Below are 18,764 nucleotides of genomic sequence, written 5' to 3'. Positions count from 1 at the left end.
ACATAAGAAGCTACAGGATTGATTGACGTTCTAAGGTGCAGTATTGTTATTATTATTATTATTATTATTATTTATCACTTTTCGGGGGGCACGACATAGCCCAGTGGTAAAACACTCGCTTGATGCGCGGTCGGTCTGAGATCAATCCCCGTCTGTGGACCCATTGGGCTATTTCTCGCCCAAGCCAGTTGAACACGACTGGTACATCAAAGGCCGTGGCATGTACTATCTTGTCTATGGGGTGGTGCATATTAAAAATGCCTTGCTACTAAAGGAAATGTAGCGCGTTTCCTCTCTAATACTATGTCAAAATTACCAAATGTTTACCATCCAGTAGCCGATGATTAATAAATCAATGTGTTGTAGTGGCGTCTTTAAACAAAACACACTTTTAGGGGAATTATTAATGTTTTCTTTTACACTATTTTAGAAACGTGTAAATGTTCACTAGATTTTTAATAATGGAAATAATATTGATGTACTTACCTTCGTTTGGAACCTAATAGCCGAACTTTATTTTTGTGCTGAGGTGTTGTTAAACATTCATTCAAAGTTTCACTACTTAAATCACCAACATAAAGTCATATTTCTTTCTGCATTGTTATTTATTATTATTTGTTGATTTATTATATTTACTTTTATAGCATAGGGTGTCACAAATTGTCAAGGCTTACAAACAAAAAATAAAGTACAAATATATATCGCGTGCCCCCCCCCCCCCCCCCGCAAAAAAATGGAATTGGCTAAAAAAAAATACAAATGTACTTGGACTGTAATGGTTTGCTATATAGATATTTACCACCTTCAGGGAAAATTGTACATCAAATATCGTTAAAATCGCAACATATTCAAACTTGGAAGTTAAAACATGCGACACAAAACGATATATAAATTTTATCTACTTTAAAGTTTGTTTACTGCACTGCACAGCATTCACAAAGGATAAACTAATGAAGAAATCATGTTGGAAGAAATCAGAAAATCGATTTTTTTTTTTTTTTTCATAGGAAATAACGTTCGAGGGCTGTCTACGAGCAACACGGTTGACATATGAACCACATTTCGAAGTAAGCAGAAGTAGATAACATTTTACTTGGCTTCTGTCGTTGCAGGTTTGACTTAATATTTGAAGCTGTTGCTATTTTAATATTTGACGTATGACCTATTGGCCTAAATGTGTCTCTGAATGTGTTAGGGGGTGGCACAAAGGAAGTTCATATAAAAATCACCTTTATTGAAATAGGCGTGTTCGAAACCCCAGAGGTATGTGAACACGTAAAACTGAAATATATGTAATTATAAACATTATAAAAATTTCAGTTTACCCCGTACCCTTGGGACAAATTAAGAAGTACGAGAATAGTTCAAAGTAAAAGTCAACAAAATATTTTAAAATGTCAATGACTAGTTTATAACGCGTATAATAATATACTATCTGAACCAGAAACATTTACCAGAAACAGAATTAGAATCTGAAAATGGAGTACATGTAGGTATAATTTAACACGAAGTTTAAAAATGATATTTCCAAACGGCAAGTATACACAAACGGCAAGACTGGGACAAAGAAAACTGGCAAATGAATTCTACCAACGAGCGACATTATTTATTAAACCTTATCATTTGAGTTCACAAATTAATCTCGTGTAGGCCTACAGTTTGAATGACCTTCCACCCTGACTTTGGCACCAGCCACACCTTCACCACTGACATTATATATATATATACAAACAGTACAAAAGACTCATTCATAACCTTACTGACTGGGTTCTTTGTTTATTACGGTTATATGTCATCGAACATATGGCTAAGAACCACACAGATAATCAAGTATTCTTTTATATGCACCATCATAGATATGGAATTATACATACCACGGACGTTTGTTACATCAATTGTGGAGTACTGACTGGAACGAGAAATAGCGCAATGGCCCACCGAAGGGGATCGACCATAAACCGACTGCACATCAGGCGAACGCTTTGCCCCTGGGCTACGTGTCGCCCCAGAGGTTAGGTATAGACCTAAAGACAGACCTGTAATTGATTGCTAATATATTTAGCCCTATAAAACAGAATGACCGGGTATTTTCTAAATTCACAACGCTACTTTATTAAAGAGACATTCCTGAGTTTACTGCAATTTTTAAGATGTTATCGACTAACAGACTTTTTGACGACTGTAACTATGTATCAAATAGATTTTTCTGCATAAAATATTAGTGGCTGTATATTAAACATGTTTCTGATCGTTCTAATATTTGTACTAGGTTAAATTTCATTTTATTTCCTAATGCTTGTTTCGTACGTACGAAATTATTTGAAGACAAAATTCAGTTTGAGCTTCTTACAAATATTAAAACAACCATACACACATTGAATATAAAGACACTGATATTCTAAACAAGAACATATATTTAATATGTAAGTTTAATGGTAGAAGTATTTTATTAGTCGCAAACATCTTACAATGCAACAAACTCGGGAATGTCCCTTTAATATCATCAATGCGCCATCTATTTATGTCGACATGTTCATGACATATGTAAACCTTAGATTTAACAATATGGATTGCTTTGCAAATATACAACATATTAGTGCTTTAGAAGATGATTAATAAAACATTCTCATTGGTTTAATGAAGCACAAGATAGATTTTTCCTTTAAAAGGATTACTTACTTCATTCATAAAATGGCTCCCATTGAAAGCAATGCGTCATCAAATGAGCCTGCTCTGAAATCACTTTCAACTTTATGACATTATCAACAGACTTGTTGGAGTTGTTTCATTTTGACCCAGGTTTCACTTTACTCAAGGTCCTCCTAAATATGGACGTAGTAATGGGTATAAAATATCAAAATCACAGTCCCCATACTTTTAAAATAATTATATATTCAGTAGGGTTTTATCGTTTGTTCTTGTTTACTTGGGGTGGGGATATGTTTTGAGATTTGATCGTTTGTTTGGGTTTTTGTTGTTGTTTTTTTGTTTTGTTTTGTTTTTTCAGGGATGGGGACACCCAGTATATATATTGATGATATTTTGTGACAACCGTTCGACAAATTATATTTAGATCATGTTTTATTTGTCATCGCAGCCCATGAACATTTTCTACATGGTTAGATAATGTTTTTATTTATTTATTTATTGACGTAGATGGATGTACCAATGATTCTGGCCATCGCAGCCCTTGTTGGGAACTCTCTACCTGGTGCAACTTCTGTGAAGAACATCTATTTTATTGGATTGTTGCCGTTTGATGGAGTTTGGAATGGAGGCCAAGCTATTTTGACGGGCATTCAGATAGCTTTAGACCAGATAAAAGAAAGAGAAGATGTACTGCCGGGTTACAGAATCAACATCCTCTGGAACAATTCAAAGGTATCGCCGTATCTATATTTTCTCTAATTTTTATTTTTATTTTATTGAATTCGTAGCTATTTACTTTAATTCTGTTTATTTATTTAATCTATTTTATCACTTTCAAAAAGTAAATATTTGTTTATCACTTTCAAAAAGTAAATATTTGTTTATGTATGTTTTACTCATTCAAATGTTAATGTTTACATTTTACTTGTTATTTACTTACATGAGATGAGCTACTGATGGGTTTTTTTGGGATTTTGGTGGTTTTGAAATCCATAATCAAGTCTCAAAAACACTAAAGGAATTAATCTAAACTCGCTTTATGTTGAGAATGTTACGTTAGCAGTTGAATACACCTGTTGTTAGGTACTGGTTAGGATGAGAAAACAAATTAGTGAATGGGCCCATCGATGAGTTTTGATCCTAAAATAAAATTTCCTCAGGCGAGTCTACCGACTGAGCTAGAATCACCCAAGTCCAATCGGACAAAGAAAGTATGGTTCTTTCTATGTGCAAACATTGTGATATTACCCTATATATAGCTGGTATTCTAATCTTGTGGCACCATGTTTCAACCGTTTCTCAACCGAAATAGTGGAACAAATGGACACACAAACCAAAAATGTATAACCTACCATACCCACTAACTCCCGATTGATGTACTTGCGTCACTGTTGACAACACAAATCTTCCAACGACAACCTTATAAACTTTCCCCGTCATTTTAAATTTGCCTCGCGCTACACATTAAGAAAAATATTTACTTAAAGGGGCATTCCAGAGTTTGCTGCAATTTTTAAGATGTTATCGACTAGCAGAGACTTTTTAACGACTGTAATTACATATCAAATATATTTTTCTGCATAAAATATTAGAGGCTGTTGTTTAATATTATTAAACGTGTTTCTGATTGTTCTAATATTTGTATTAAATTTCCTTTTATTTCCTAAAATATAGTTTTTTCGTACGTACGAAATTATTTGAAGACAAAATCCAGTTTGGGCTTCTTAGAAACATTTAGACGACCAGAAACACATTGAATATACAGACACTGATATTCTAAATAAGAAAATATATTTAATATGTAAGTTTAATGGTAGAAATATTTTATTAGTCGGAAACATCTTACAATGGAGCAAAGTCAGGAATGTCCCTTTAATGTGCGCCCTGCACTAGAATTTCCCCACCTCTTGCACTAAGGCAATTCCCGCCCTATCTTGTTTGCAGTGTGACCCAGGAGAAGGCCTGAACGCCATGTTCCACCACTTGTACACGCCTCCAACTAAAATAATGATCATCGGTGGCATCTGTTCCTTGGTATCTGAGGCGACGGCGATGGTGTCATACAGGTGGAATGTTGTGCAGGTGATGTATCAACAACAAACAAACCAACCAACCACAGACACACACACACACACGCACACGCGCGTTACAACACCCATGTGCATACAAGCAATGGGAGTAAGCAGAATCATTCAGCTGTCCACCGGACACGTATTCTACTTGACAGCTAATATATTAATTTCTCAAAAAAAGAAAAAAGAAACAAAATAAATCTACATTGAACATTTTTACTGGACTACCACCAAGGTACAATATGCTTGTGTGAGTAGATGTTTACTTGACTGGACAAACGGACAAGTCCTTATTTCGAATACTACATATGAATGGATGATTGTTTAATGTTGTGCAGGTTGAATGTGTAATAACACCACAGCACAAAATTAATGAATGAATGTTTAACGACACCCCAGCACGAAAAATACATCGGCTATTGGGTGTCAAACTATGGTAAAGGCATCAATATAAAAATTCAATAGTTTCTGTAAGATGACTGCACACCAGCAAAAAGTGAAATAAAAACTGTAAAGAACTGTGTAAAAATACAAATATCACAGATAGATAAAACTAAAATTTAGAATAAAAATGTAAAAAATAAAAATAAAAATAATTTCTGAGAAATTTTAAAACATGATCCCTCACAGTTCTCTGACCAAATACGACTTTTACCATATTTTACAGATGATTGCAATCCACCAAATTGTGGCACATTCACACATGCCTATACAGATAACACAAATAGTTTTCTTCATTACCCAGGTATTTCAGTTTCCAACATTATGTTTCCAAAATTTCGGAAATATCTTCATATTTCGATCTACTATCTTGGTGTATCAAATCATCAAACATTGTCTGATCTTTAACTTCTCCACATTTTATCATGTAAGTTTGAACATCCATTAGTTTGCCATGTAATTCATTGTCAATACGGACATCGATTTCTATTTGTTCCATGCCAGGGTCCGTGTTTTATGTTGCCTGTTCCATCAGTTGTCTTCATGCATATATTGTAAAACTAGAACCAGGCAAGGCGGTGCATGGAGGGGGGCGAGTGGGCTGGGGGGCGCTCTGGCCCCACCAATAATAATAATATATTTTTTATTTCAGATAAGTGATCCATAGAACATATTTAAACATCACATACAAAACTGATTACATAATATACAGTAGCTTGTGCCAGTGATTTACACATACAGATTTGACATAAACATGTGTACACCGCAGGTGGGAAGGTCGTTTGAGGTTGTTTCGATTCAGCTCTTCAGCCAATATGTTGTTGAGCGAAGCAAAGCATCAAAGGTTTGTACTCGATGACTGACACACATCTTGCTGGCACTGTATGGTCGCCGTTGTCCGATCACCCATCGGTATGCATTATTATAACATATGTTAACATTATTCATGGTATCCTGTGTAAATTTCACCCATAATGCACCTGCGTACAAAATCACTCACAAATAATTGTGTTATAACAGATTCTGAACATTTTGCAAATAGTCGCAACAACATGTTTGCACGCACACAAAGGGCTCTATACTGTCGTTTATCGTCTTTCACGTTTTTGCATATAATATGACCTAGATATTTATAGTTGTCAACAAATTTCAGTACATCACCACACAAATATATGGAAGGCACATTGATCAACTTCAGAGTTCAATACACATACAAACAGTTTACGTTGTATTATATATAATATAATATCTTCTGCAAATTTCTCGCAAAACTGTAGGTAAAGGTCATCAATATATATATATATATATATATATGGTGGCATTTGTTACATTAAACTTACAAGAAATATATGCACCCCATTTTACACAAATTGGAGCATCCCTTAGTTGGGATGGTGATACGAAAGTGTGTCTTTTTATCAATTGCAAATAAAGATGTTATATTTTGTTGGGTACCCAGCCATGTTGGCATTAAGGGTAACGAAAAGTCTGCTTTGAACTTGCCCCGTGTCCATGTTGGTGTCCCTTACAGTGATTTTAAATTTCATATTAACCAATACATCTTTTTGACTTAGCAAGACGATTGGGACAGTGCGGTTGCGAACAAGCTTCATTCTGTCAAAGCAGTCCTGGGAGAGTGGCAGTCATCCTACAGGCGATGCAGGAAGGATGAAATAGTCTTGTGCCGTGCCCGCATCGGCCATACATATCTGACGCATTCCTTTATTTTAAAGAAGGACCCTCCCCCTCAGTGTGAACATTATCAGTGTACACTGACTGTGCGCCACATTTTGGTGGAGTGTGATCATCTCAAGCCGACGAGAATTGATATACTTGCCAAAGGAAATGTTTTGGAATCTTTTAAATTCCATCCAGAATTAATTGTAAAGTTTTTAAAACACTTTGACTTCTAAAAAATTTTTTTAAGATATACTTAAATTGATTTTATATATTGTATTATACCCCCCCCCCCCCCCCCCCCACAGCTCCTTACACTGTTCATATACTTACAATTTGTGACGCCCAATAGCCAATATGTATTTTTGTGCTGGGGTGTCATTAATTATATCATTCATTCCAAGGTGGCAAAATAAAATATGAAGACGTTTCCAAAATGTTGAAAACTGATAAAAACTGCTTAATACGAAGACCAAATGTTCGAATCGCATTCGGTTTTGCATCAAATAACTTCATATATTTGTTATGAAACACCGCATTATGGTCAGAATGTTTTAGTATTGATTTAATCTTTGCAGTATACTGCAGAGAAAGCTTTGCAAGTCTAGAACCCAAACTAGGTTCGTGTGCATCGACATACAAGCTCTCCACAGGAGATACCTTGAAAGCACCAAGACAAAGCCTAAGTCCCTGGTTGTGTATAGGATCTAGCATTTGTAAGTAAGATTTGCGTGCTGACCCATACACAATGCACCCATAATCAAGTTTTGACCGAACTAAAGATCTGTAAAGTCGGAGCATAACCTTTCGATCTGCTCCCCATTCAGTCTTGCCAATAACCTATATTGAGAACCTTTAAGCCCTTTTTTTTCACATACTGTAAATGAGGAACAAAAGATAGCCTCCTGTCAAAAATAACCCCCAGAAATTTGGTCTCCTTCACAACTGGAACCGGAGTTTAGTCCAGAAACAGCCGAGGATCTAAATGGTGGCCTTTTTCTGGCAGATATGCAGACGCTTTTTGACTTTGAGAATCGAAATCCATTGTCAGCTGCCCATTGTTGAAGTTTATTCAAACAAAGCTGCAACTGACGTTCAATGATACTCATACTGGACGACCTGTAGCAAATCTGAAAATCGTCGACATATAAAGAGCTATCAACGCCAGGTTTTAAACGCTGGGTGATGCTGTTAATTTTCACGGAAAATAAAGTTACTGACAGGATGCTACCTTGAGGCACACCCATCTGTTGGGAGTGAGAATCGGATAACGTAGATCCCAATCGTACCTTGAAAGAGCTATTCTGTAAAAAAAAATTGAGATAAAGTCAGGAATACGGCCTCTTAGGCCCATGCCATAGAGGTCTTTCAAAATGTTTTATTTAACAACGCACTGAACACATTTTATTCACCGTTATGTGGCGTCAGACATATGGTTAAGGACCACACAGATATTGAGACAGGAAACCCGTGGCGCCACTTCATAGGCTACTCTTTTCGATTAGCAGCAAGGGATATTTTATATGCACCATCCCAGAGACAGGATAGTACATGCCACGGACTTTGTTACACCAGTTGTGGAGGACTGGCTAGAACGAGAAATGGCCCAATGGGTCCACCGACCGCGCATCAAGCGAACGCTTTACCACTAGGCTACGTCCCGCCCCATATTCAACATTAAAGGCGCTCGATCACGGATTTAGTGGGCCTTATTTCTCTAAATATGGATTATAAATGGAAATTACATTAATTTTGAATACCAAACCTAGTTATTATATGATCCAAAACATTTTAATTGAACTACGATCGAGGGAATTCCATGACACGCTTCATTTTAAAAATTTGGAAGTCTTCTTGTGAAAAGTCATAAAAAAAATACGGCAAAACAAACTCGCAGTGATGAGGCTATATATATACAACAACCGTATAATGTATTTTTCAATTTTATATATAAACGACCGCCGTATATAGAGACTTGGCAAATGAGGGCCGGCTATATACATGGCAAATAATAAAAAAATATTCATGACGAAAATAACTGAATACGCTGAAATAAAATAATAAACAGTCGGAACATGAACTCATCATTTATTATTATTATTATTATTATCAGGTGCGTGTGCATGGAATTTAGCAGGGATGGAGTCTAGACGGTTACAACGCTATAGTGCTTGGTTAAAAAACGATAACGTTTTCCAGTGTCACCAATGTGGCATACGACCAGTCAGTCGTTTTTCGTTAAACGTTTGCAAATTATATTGACTAATTCGCAAAGTGGTAATTCGGTTTAATGTATAGCGTAAAAAAACAAAAACAGTATAGGGGCCTACTGTCCAAAGGTTGGCTTAATTAGTACTTAACCCAGTTGAATCCAGTTCTACGCGCAGGGACAAGTTCAGCCTGCCATTTGTGCGTGTGTGCCTGCACGTTAATCTTACATTTGTATAGCCACCCAACCCACCCCAAGATAAAACACCGCCCTCCCACCCCAAAAAGGTAGTAGTATAATAATAATAATAACTGTGTGTTATTATTATTATTATTATTATAATGTTGGTAAAATCACGTCGCGGTGGGGTGGGGGCGGTTGTTATAGAAACATTACATACATTTATAGCCTGGGAGTGATCTCGGCGTTACTGGTGTAAAAAAAAAAAAAAAAAAAAAAATATTTTGAGATTTACTGCCCCTTGCAATTTTGCGCATTTGAAATATGACTAAATACAGCAAAATAACCTTTTAGTCATACGGTGTAATTATTTGCGGTAAAATTTACTTTTTGAAACATGTACGTAAGGAGCCTCAAAATTGCAATCGGTTTAAAATTATTAAGTTCAAGCCTTGTTGATTTCAGAGAATACCACTGCAGCTTATAATTTGTAATGTTTATTTATTTATTTATTTATTTATTTATTTATTATTGTTATTGTTATTATTATTATTTTATTTTATTATTAATTTTTTTTAATACTGTAGGGGCAATATTACGCTATTCACATGTCTATAGAAACCGTTCATAAAAGGGTCCGCTAGATTCATATACCCCCCCATTCAGAAAACGTACTGTTCGTATAGTACTTAGTATGTATTCCTCCTGTTCCAGATGGTTCGGTAATATGGATCGGTCAAATAATTATTTACCGCCTATATACATTTTTGCAGTGAATATAGCCAGCCCTCGTTCGCGATGGCTATATACACGGCCGTCGTATATATAGTCACATCGTATATAAACACTGTCTAGTTAGAGTATTCTTTAAAAATGTAACAATTCCTATTCCAAGTCAGCTGTTATGGCATATTTTGCATATTAATGAATTTAATAAGGTGGAAAATGAAGGTGTTTGTAATCTAGATGTTTAGAGTTTTTTTGCGTACGACTAACGATAAATTTACCTAAAGATGCAAAGGCCTAACTATTCGGGATTGTTGACGTTTAACATGCTTCTGTTAATAAATAAATTAATGTACAAGCTTATCATTCACTACATGTTTTTATTAATTTTTATTAACTTATTTTCATTGCTGTTTTTTTTCTATTTACCCTACGTCGCAGAGGACGGTCAAGCGTTCTCGTTACACAAGCTTGGTAAATCGTTTTGACACTGTGGTTATTCGGGGGTTGCCCATCACGTGACTACAAAAATAATACGTCACACCTCTTCACTCCAAATGGCCGTTTACAAAATATCAGTAATAAGTGGGTTATGTTAGTTATTAGATGGTTATTAGATAGTTATTAGATAGTTAAATAAAGTACTTTTAGCGACAAATCAAATGTATATATTTTCAGATAATACTTTGTTAGGTCATTAATTAGGTCAACATCCGTGACGGAGCGCCTTTAACTGTACGTATTAAAAAAACAATGATTGATTGGTCGAAGATGTATGTTATTTTTTTATTACGGGTATATTTATTATTGTATTAACATGTTTTGTATATTTTGTATTAGTTATCACCCGGATCCGTCTCGCCAGCGTTATCGGATAAGACGATATTTAAGAAGTTTCTACGTACCAACTCCCCAGAGAGTGACATCAATCCAACCCGCATCAACATTTTTAAGGCGTTTGGATGGTCAAAAATTGCCACGATACATCAACCATATCCACTATTTTCAGTGGTAAGATTATTATATTCCGGAATTGTTTCTTTGTAGCAATAGGAAACGCTTGATAATTATTTATATACCCAGACCTCGCCGTGAAAATCACAAATTGAGGCGAGTGATTAATTGCTCAGCTAACAGGTTTTGGGGGAGCCATTTAAAATATTACTGTATAAATAGGGAGATAAAAATTACTCACCTTCATTTAGTTTCAGGGGAATGATGGAGAGCCAAAGTCAGCTTCGGCGAGGTCTGGTGTTATTTCCGAGTCATGCGGAAGTAGGTCACATTGCCAGCTGCCGATAGTGTTGAAATGCATTTTATTTCGTTTTTTAGAAAATTAAAAAACAATGGGTGTAGGTCACATGCAAGAATGGTACTCACTACCCTCATTGTCCAGATATGAAAGGGGCCACCTTTTGTGAAACCCGCATTTCCATTTGCATGGGCGAGACGTAGCCCAGTGGTAAAGCGCTCGCCTATTGCGCGGTCGGTCGGAGATCAATCTAGCTCCAGTGCCCTCTAGCCGTGGTCTGTTTACAGAGGGCACTCGAGCTAGCATCGATCAGACCCTTTGGGCTATTTCTCGTTCCAGCCAATGTGCGCCATATATCCTAAGGTCGTGCAGTGTTTCTGCCAGAAAGAAATTTTATGTATGGCGTTAGGGTATGGGGCGCCTCCCCCAGAATGAAAATGGGTTAAGTTTAGGGTTAGGTTTAAGAAGGAGGGAAATGTTTTATTTAACGACGCATTCAACACATTTTATTTATGGTTATATGGCCTCAGACATATGGTTAAGGACCACACAGATATAGGGCTACTCTTTTCGATTAGCAGCTAGGGATCTTTTATATGCACCATCCCACAGACAGGATAGTACATACCACGGCCTTTGTTACACCAGTTGTGGAGCACTGGCTGGAATGAGAAATAGCCCAACGGGGCCACCGACGGGGATCGATCCTAAACCGACCGCGCATCAAGTGAGTGCTTTACCACCCAGAGTTAAGAAAGTGATACATTAGTGACGAGAGTAATTAATTTTGTCAAAAGGTTAACTTAGAAAAAAAAATGGGTATGGCGTCATACCCATTTTACCCTCTAGCAGAAACCCTGGTCTGTTACCCTGTCTGTGGGGTGGTACATACAAAAGATCCCTTACTACTAATGGTAAAATGTAGCGGGTTTTCTCTCTTAAGACTATGTCAAATTTACCAACTTTTTTAAAACCCAATGATTAATAAATCAAGGATCTGCGCCTTTTCATTCTAATCTTATAACAAACAATAATTTGTAATACATTTCTACGTTATCTCTTAGAGCACTGACCACTTACTGCGACTGATGAAACAAAATGGTCTGGAGATAGTCAGGTCAGAAATCATTGGAGAAAACCCAGCTATTCAGCTGCAGAAAATAAAGGTACCTAGCTACATGATTCCTCCGTTAGTTAATTTAGAAAACGCTTAAATTCGTCATGGAGTTTGTTTTTTGTTTTTCAGAGACGCGGGTTAGGTGCTACGGCCGATCACAGTTTTAACTATAGTCCGAAGGGACGTAGAAAGTGTGGTTCTTTCTACGTCCGAATAGTGTTACGTACCCTATATATAGCTGGTATTCAAAACTTGTGGTACCGTGTTTCAACAGTTTCCCAACCGAAATAGTATAATAAATGGACACACAAGCCACAAATGTATAACCTACCGTACTCACTAAATCCCGACTAAGTACTTGCATCATTATTAACAAAATAAATCTTCCAACGAGAACATAAAACATTTCCCCGCCATTTTAAATTTGCTAAATAGAGGGAAGCACCTCGCTCTGCACATTAAGAAATGTATTGACTTAATGTGCGCCCTTCACTTAGTCCTTCCCACAGGGAATGCCTTTTTTTCATACTGTGGAGGGCGGGACGTAGCCCAGTGGTACAGCGCTCGCTCAATGCGCGGTCGGTCTGGGATCGATCCCCGTCGGGCTATTTCTCGTTCCAGCCAGTGCACCACGACTGGTAAATCAAAGGCCGTGGTATGTACTACCCTGTCATTGGGGTGGTGCATATAAAAGATCCCTTGCTGCTAATCGAAAAGAGAAGCCCATGCAGTGGCGACAGCGGGTTTCCTCTCTCATTATCTGTGTGGTTCTTAACCATATGTTTGACGCTATATAACCGTAAATAAAATGTGTTGAGTACGTCGTTAAATAAAACATTTCTTTCTTTCTTTCATACTGTGGAATTTACTACAAGTTATTTATTTCTAAAACGATTATTTTCTAAGTTGCACACAAACAATGTATGTCATAGTATATTTCCAAAACACTTTTCTTCTTACGTCAAACCAAACTGAAATTATTTACAAAAAGGGAAGTTTTTGTAGGAGGATGGGACGGACTATAATTTGGTCCAAGTTGTCCATCGGAAGAATCAAACTTGAACCAATCAATAACTAAACACAAATAGCTAGCTAGTGTTTTCCATTATGCATAATATATGAATATATTTATCATTCATTTGTAAATCCATGGGTAAGAGCTACAATTATTCTAAGATATCTTAAGATGTTCTCCTTTGTGTCATTGTTTTTCCAGGATCACGGTGCTAGGATCATCGTGGGTAGTTTCTATGGCGATATGGCTGTTAGGATTTTCTGCGAGGTGAGTCGAAAAACTACTCTTAAGCATTGGCGGGAATCCGAGCGCTAGCTTACTGTTGTGACTGGTACCATCGTGTTCTATCATAGCACACTAATCTAACGTCAAGAGAATAAATCAGTTTATCGACTGACCGCGATCGCTTGAGCTCCTGAACATGTCTAAGGTAACAGCAATTACGAAAACGTTCTAATACTCATGTTGTTGGGGGGTTTTGTGTGGGGTTTTTTTTGTTTGTTCCCTACATGTATTGATTTACCGTGTACTGTTACAGATCAAGTTTGAATTTCATGGCGATTTAGCAGAGTTATGGCCCGGTAGGGGACATGTATTGCTTTGGAAGTACTCTCAGACTATTTGTTTTTACAATGCAACTTTGTACATTTGTATGAAACTTAAAGGGACATTCCTGAGTTTGCTGCATTGTAAGATGTTTCCGGCTAATAAAATATTTGTACGATTAAACTTACATATTAAATATATGTTCTTGTTTAGAATATCAGTGTCTGTATATTGCATGTGTTTTTGGTCGCCTTAATATTTGTAAGAAGCCCGAACTGGATTTTATTTTTAGGAAATAAAATGAAATTTAACCTAGTACAAATATTAGAACGATCAGAAACACGTTTAATATACAGCCACTAATATTTTATGCGGAAATATATATTTTCTTAAACATTGCAGTCAAACTCAGGAATGTCCCTTTAAGACGATTGTATATTGCAGGCTTATAAAATAGGACTATATGGTCCGCAAATCGTCTGGTTCATCCCTGCCTGGTACAAGAAGGATTGGTGGAAGATCCGTTATCCTTCGGTGACCTGTACCGAGGAACAGATGCGAGAAGCAGTCGACGGCTATTTTACAGTGTCTCGTATCCACGTCAATCCCAAGCCGGAGATGACTGTTTCAGGATACACCCCTCAGAAGGTGGAGGAAATGTACTGGAACCAGGTGAATCGTTCACTGCCATATAATGACCTTGGAATTATCGGATATGACGCTATCTGGACAGCGGCTCTTGCTCTGAACAAAACGGTTGCGGATCTGAAGAATAATGGTAAGAATATACACAATTCTAAAACGGAGGCATGTGCATATTTCGAAGGTCTACTGCTCCATAATGTTTTGCCCTAATCTTGACTAAATCTCGTGCTAAATATAAACAATTGAGGATAGTTGATTAATTGCTCAACTACCTTTGATTGGGGGGGGGGGGGGCCTTTAAGATTTTACAATTTTGAGCAGTAATAATTAATTTTTAAAATCCACATGCAGAGTTGCCCTCAGAATATACCAGTTACTCATTGCTATGCCTTTTAACGGTGACTTTTAAAAGTTATTGAGTCAAGTTCCTGATATGTATACATTAGAGCTGCAATGATTCACTCGTGTATTCGGTGCATCCGAATACAGGCTATCCACGATACTTATTCGTTATTCGGTACCCAAAGAACCGAATACATTCGTGGGTTTTTTTAACATCTTTATTATTATTATTATTATTATTATTATTATTAATTATATTAATTTAGAAAGACCACAGTTTGCAAGCTGTATGTACAAGCAGAAGTATATTAAGGAGCTTGTTTTGTTTTTTCGTTTTGTCAGTTTTCTTTTTATTATAATTTTGTTTTTATAACTGACATTTAATGTTTTAATTTTTAATGTCTAACATTCCAAAGTTTAGTGTTAAACATATCTTAGTATTTAAATGCTATTTTTGACTTTTGTTCACTGGCGGCTTGCTTCATTCAGAAATTCAGTAGTACAGTATTGGTAGATTCACTGTAAATATTGATATTCGTATTCAAAACCCCATATTCGTGATACGTATCGTATTCGCCACTTGGTGTTTTCGTTGCAGCTCTAGTATACATCTTGTTTGATAACTAAAATACTCAAGAAAAGAAATATGTGATCACGCTAACAGGAAAGAGAGACTGCAACCAAAACCATCATCCAGTGTCAGGAATGAATGAATGAATGTTTAACGACACTCCAGCACGAAAACTACCAGTGTCGGGGAACTTACCCATGTTACTGACTTTCAATCACGCATTACCGACATTCAGTCCCACATTACAGCACTAATAGTGACTAAAATCTGGTCTATAACACGACGTGTTCCCGTATCTGGCTCTTGGTATATAGATGGAAGTGTTTTACAGTCCCTGGTAACTAAACCGTGTTAGGTGTGTGTATATAATGTAGGGTATCGGCCACAGGGTACGAAGGGTAAAATTAGGTATCCCAAAATCTTAGGATTTAATGGATGTTTAAAATTCGCCGAAGTATATGAAATGCAGTGTCAAATTATGAGTGTCCAAACCCATAACCACTTAGTATGTGCACTTATGATGTTTTGTTTTTATTACGTACCTTCAGAATTATTTTCATACCACACCTAATGCGTTTATCTTCCCATTGCAGGACTGCATAATATTGAAGATTTCACCTATGACGATGAAACCACTGCAGATATTTTGTTCAACAATGCCCTCAACCTGGACTTCTATGGTGTACAGGGAAGAATTCGATTCAACAAGAATGGGGATCTAACCGGGAGGTACAGGATCGACCGGTTTCAAAGTAAGTCATGTGGAGAAAACTGGGCGTATTATTTTATAATAGGGAATAGGAATTTAGGCGTGAACGATTTAGTACTTCAAATTTGTTCAATTTCATTATAGAATTGGTCAAAATATTACTCAGAATGTCTATAACTACCATGATTGTAGCTGGCCGGCTGACGCTACCTCAGAAATTCTCATCAAATAGTATAGTCGAGATTGGGTGAGCGTAAGTATGCACATCAAGAAGTAATTTCTTTTTAATATAGAAGGGACTTTGCCTTTAAAATAAGTTGTCCAATATTTGTGTCAAAATCTTAAAACATTCTTTGAAATAGTATTCTATGTACAGCCGTATGCGCATTCACGTTCCTCTTTACAGACATTGTAGAAAGGTCGATGCATGTATTGGCGCGCGCTATAAGTGGCAGTCCTCCTACAGACGGAATGGGAACTATTCGTCATGGTTAAGACCAGCTTTCCAATACGATTGTGACTCATGATGCTTACATAACTTAATTTTGGATGCCTTATACAGAGACATGATTCTGATATTTCATGGAAAATTCGTAATTATCATACATTTTATGGCTCCTTTTATACATTTTAAATTTTATCTTGCATAGGCAGGGGTTGTTTAACACCTGGTGTGGATTGCTCGTTATATGTCGATGATTTTCAGATTTGCTATAGATCGTCCAATATGAGTATCATTGAACGTAAGTTGCAGCTTTGTTTGAATAAACTTCATCAATGGGCAAGTGACAGTGGTTTTCGATTCTCAAAGGCAAAAACGGTTTGTATGCATATCTGCCAGAAAAGAGGTCTCCACTTGGATCCACAGTTGTTTTTGGACAAAAATCCAATTCCAGTTGTGGAGGAGACTAAATTTATGGGGGTTATATTTCACAGGAAGCTAATTGTTGTGCCCCATCTCAAATATGTTGAAAAGAAGGGCTTGAAAGCTCTCAATATTTGAAAAGTTATTGGTAATACAAAATTCGGGAGCAGACCGAAAAGGTTATGCTCCGTCTGTATAGATCTCTTGTGAGGTCTAAACTAGATTATGGATGCATTGTGTATGGGGCACGCAAGTCTTACTTGCAGATGCTAGATCCTATACACAACCAGGGACTTAGGCTATGTCTTGGTGCATTTAGAACATCTCCTGTTGAGAGCTTGTACGTTGATGCACAGGAACCTTGTTTGGGTCCTAGACGTGCAAAGCTTTCTCTGCAGTATGCTACCAAGATTAACCCTTTACCACAACATCCTACACATGGTGCGGTGTTTGATAACAAATATATGAACTTGTTTGATGCAAGGCCAAATGCTATTCGTACATTTGGTCTTCGCATTAAGCATTTTTTTGTCTCTTTCCAACATTGATTTAACTGACACTTTGGAAATTCATCTGAAGAAAGATCGCACATATGCTGTTATTTATAAACAGTTTTTCATGGAAATTCAAGACAAGTACCGTGATTACAGATGGATCACGGAATGGGAATTCTATAGCTTGTGCTACAGTCTTTCCATCAGACACTATCATTTCCATACGACTGCCTGACTTGGCATCGATCTTTAGTGCTGAAGTTTGGGCAGTCATTAAAGGGGCATTCCTGACTTTGCTGCAGTTTTTAAGATGTTATCGACTAACAGAGACTTTTTGATGGTTGTAATTACATCAAATATATTTTTCTGTATACAATATTAGTGGCTGTATATTAAACGTGTTTCTGATCGTTCTAATATTTGTACTAGGTTAAATGTCATCTTATTTCCTAAAATATTGTATTTTTCGTACGTACGAAATTATTTGAAGACAAAATACAGTTTGGGCTTCTTACAAATATTAAGACGACCAGAAACACATTTAATATACAGACAGTAATACATATTTAATATGCAAGTTTAATCGTAGAAATATTTTATTAGTCGGAAACATCTTACAATGCAACAAACTCAGGAATGTCCCTTTAAAGCCTTAGAAGAAATCAAGGATTCTAGTGCATCCAAATTTATTGTTTTTAACGACTCGCTTTCCTGTCTCCAAGCTTTGCGCAATATGAAGCTGGACCATCCCTTAATTGGGATGGTGATACGAAAGTGTGTCGTGTTATCTATTGCCAATAAAGATGTTGTATTTTGTTGGGTGCCTAGCCATGTTGGCATCAGGGGTAATGAAAAGGCAGATTCTGCTGCCAAGTCTGCTTTGGATTTGCCTCATGCCAGGGTTGGTGTATCTTATGCTGATCTTATATATTGTACCAACCAATTGATCTTTTCGACTTGGCAACGTCATTGGGACGGTGCTGTTGCGAACAACCTTCATACCATCAAGCCAGTATTGGGAGTGGCAGTCCTCCTTACAGACAGTGCAGGAAGGATGAAAGAGTTGTGTCGTGCTCGCATCGGTCGTACTTACTTGACCCAATCATTTATTTTGAAGACGGATCCTCCACCTCAGTGTGAGCGCTGTCGGTGTACTCTGACGGTACGCCAGTTTCAAAGACACTCGAAAAGATATATTTGGACCACGAAATGTGATGGAATCCTTTCGATTCTGCGTTTTATTGTAAATTTAAA

The 18,764-nt window shown here is 36.9% G+C and overlaps 1 protein-coding gene across 1 annotated transcript; it reads left to right on the top strand.

The window, feature by feature from the left end:
- The first annotated feature begins 3,156 nt into the window (after nucleotides 1-3,156).
- On the top strand, nucleotides 3,157-17,154 carry LOC121369744 (gamma-aminobutyric acid type B receptor subunit 1-like). Its single transcript, XM_041494802.1, has 9 exons — nucleotides 3,157-3,381; nucleotides 4,594-4,731; nucleotides 5,932-6,006; nucleotides 10,795-10,965; nucleotides 12,271-12,372; nucleotides 13,540-13,605; nucleotides 14,329-14,662; nucleotides 16,036-16,171; nucleotides 17,088-17,154. The coding sequence occupies exons 1-9, from the start codon at nucleotides 3,157-3,159 to the stop codon at nucleotides 17,152-17,154; spliced, it is 1,314 nt and encodes a 437-aa protein (XP_041350736.1).
- The last annotated feature ends 1,610 nt before the right edge of the window (nucleotides 17,155-18,764 follow it).

Source organism: Gigantopelta aegis, chromosome 4, assembly GCF_016097555.1.
Source record: "Gigantopelta aegis isolate Gae_Host chromosome 4, Gae_host_genome, whole genome shotgun sequence".
In the NCBI taxonomy this organism is placed as follows: domain Eukaryota; kingdom Metazoa; phylum Mollusca; class Gastropoda; order Neomphalida; family Peltospiridae; genus Gigantopelta; species Gigantopelta aegis.
Note: the sequence above shows the minus strand (reverse complement) of the source record. Positions and strands in the feature narration are given on the sequence as shown.

What these genes read in the sequence shown, in the direction of transcription:
- LOC121369744 (XM_041494802.1), top strand. Translation starts at nt 3,157, where the DNA reads ATGGATGTACCAATGATTCTGGCCATCGCAGCCCTTGTTGGGAACTCT. An exon ending in ACAGGTGGAATGTTGTGCAG is followed by an intron (nt 4,732 to 5,931) that starts GTGATGTATCAA and finishes TGTACACCGCAG; the next exon opens with GTGGGAAGGTCGTTTGAGGT. An exon ending in TGCGGATCTGAAGAATAATG is followed by an intron (nt 14,663 to 16,035) that starts GTAAGAATATAC and finishes TTCCCATTGCAG; the next exon opens with GACTGCATAATATTGAAGAT.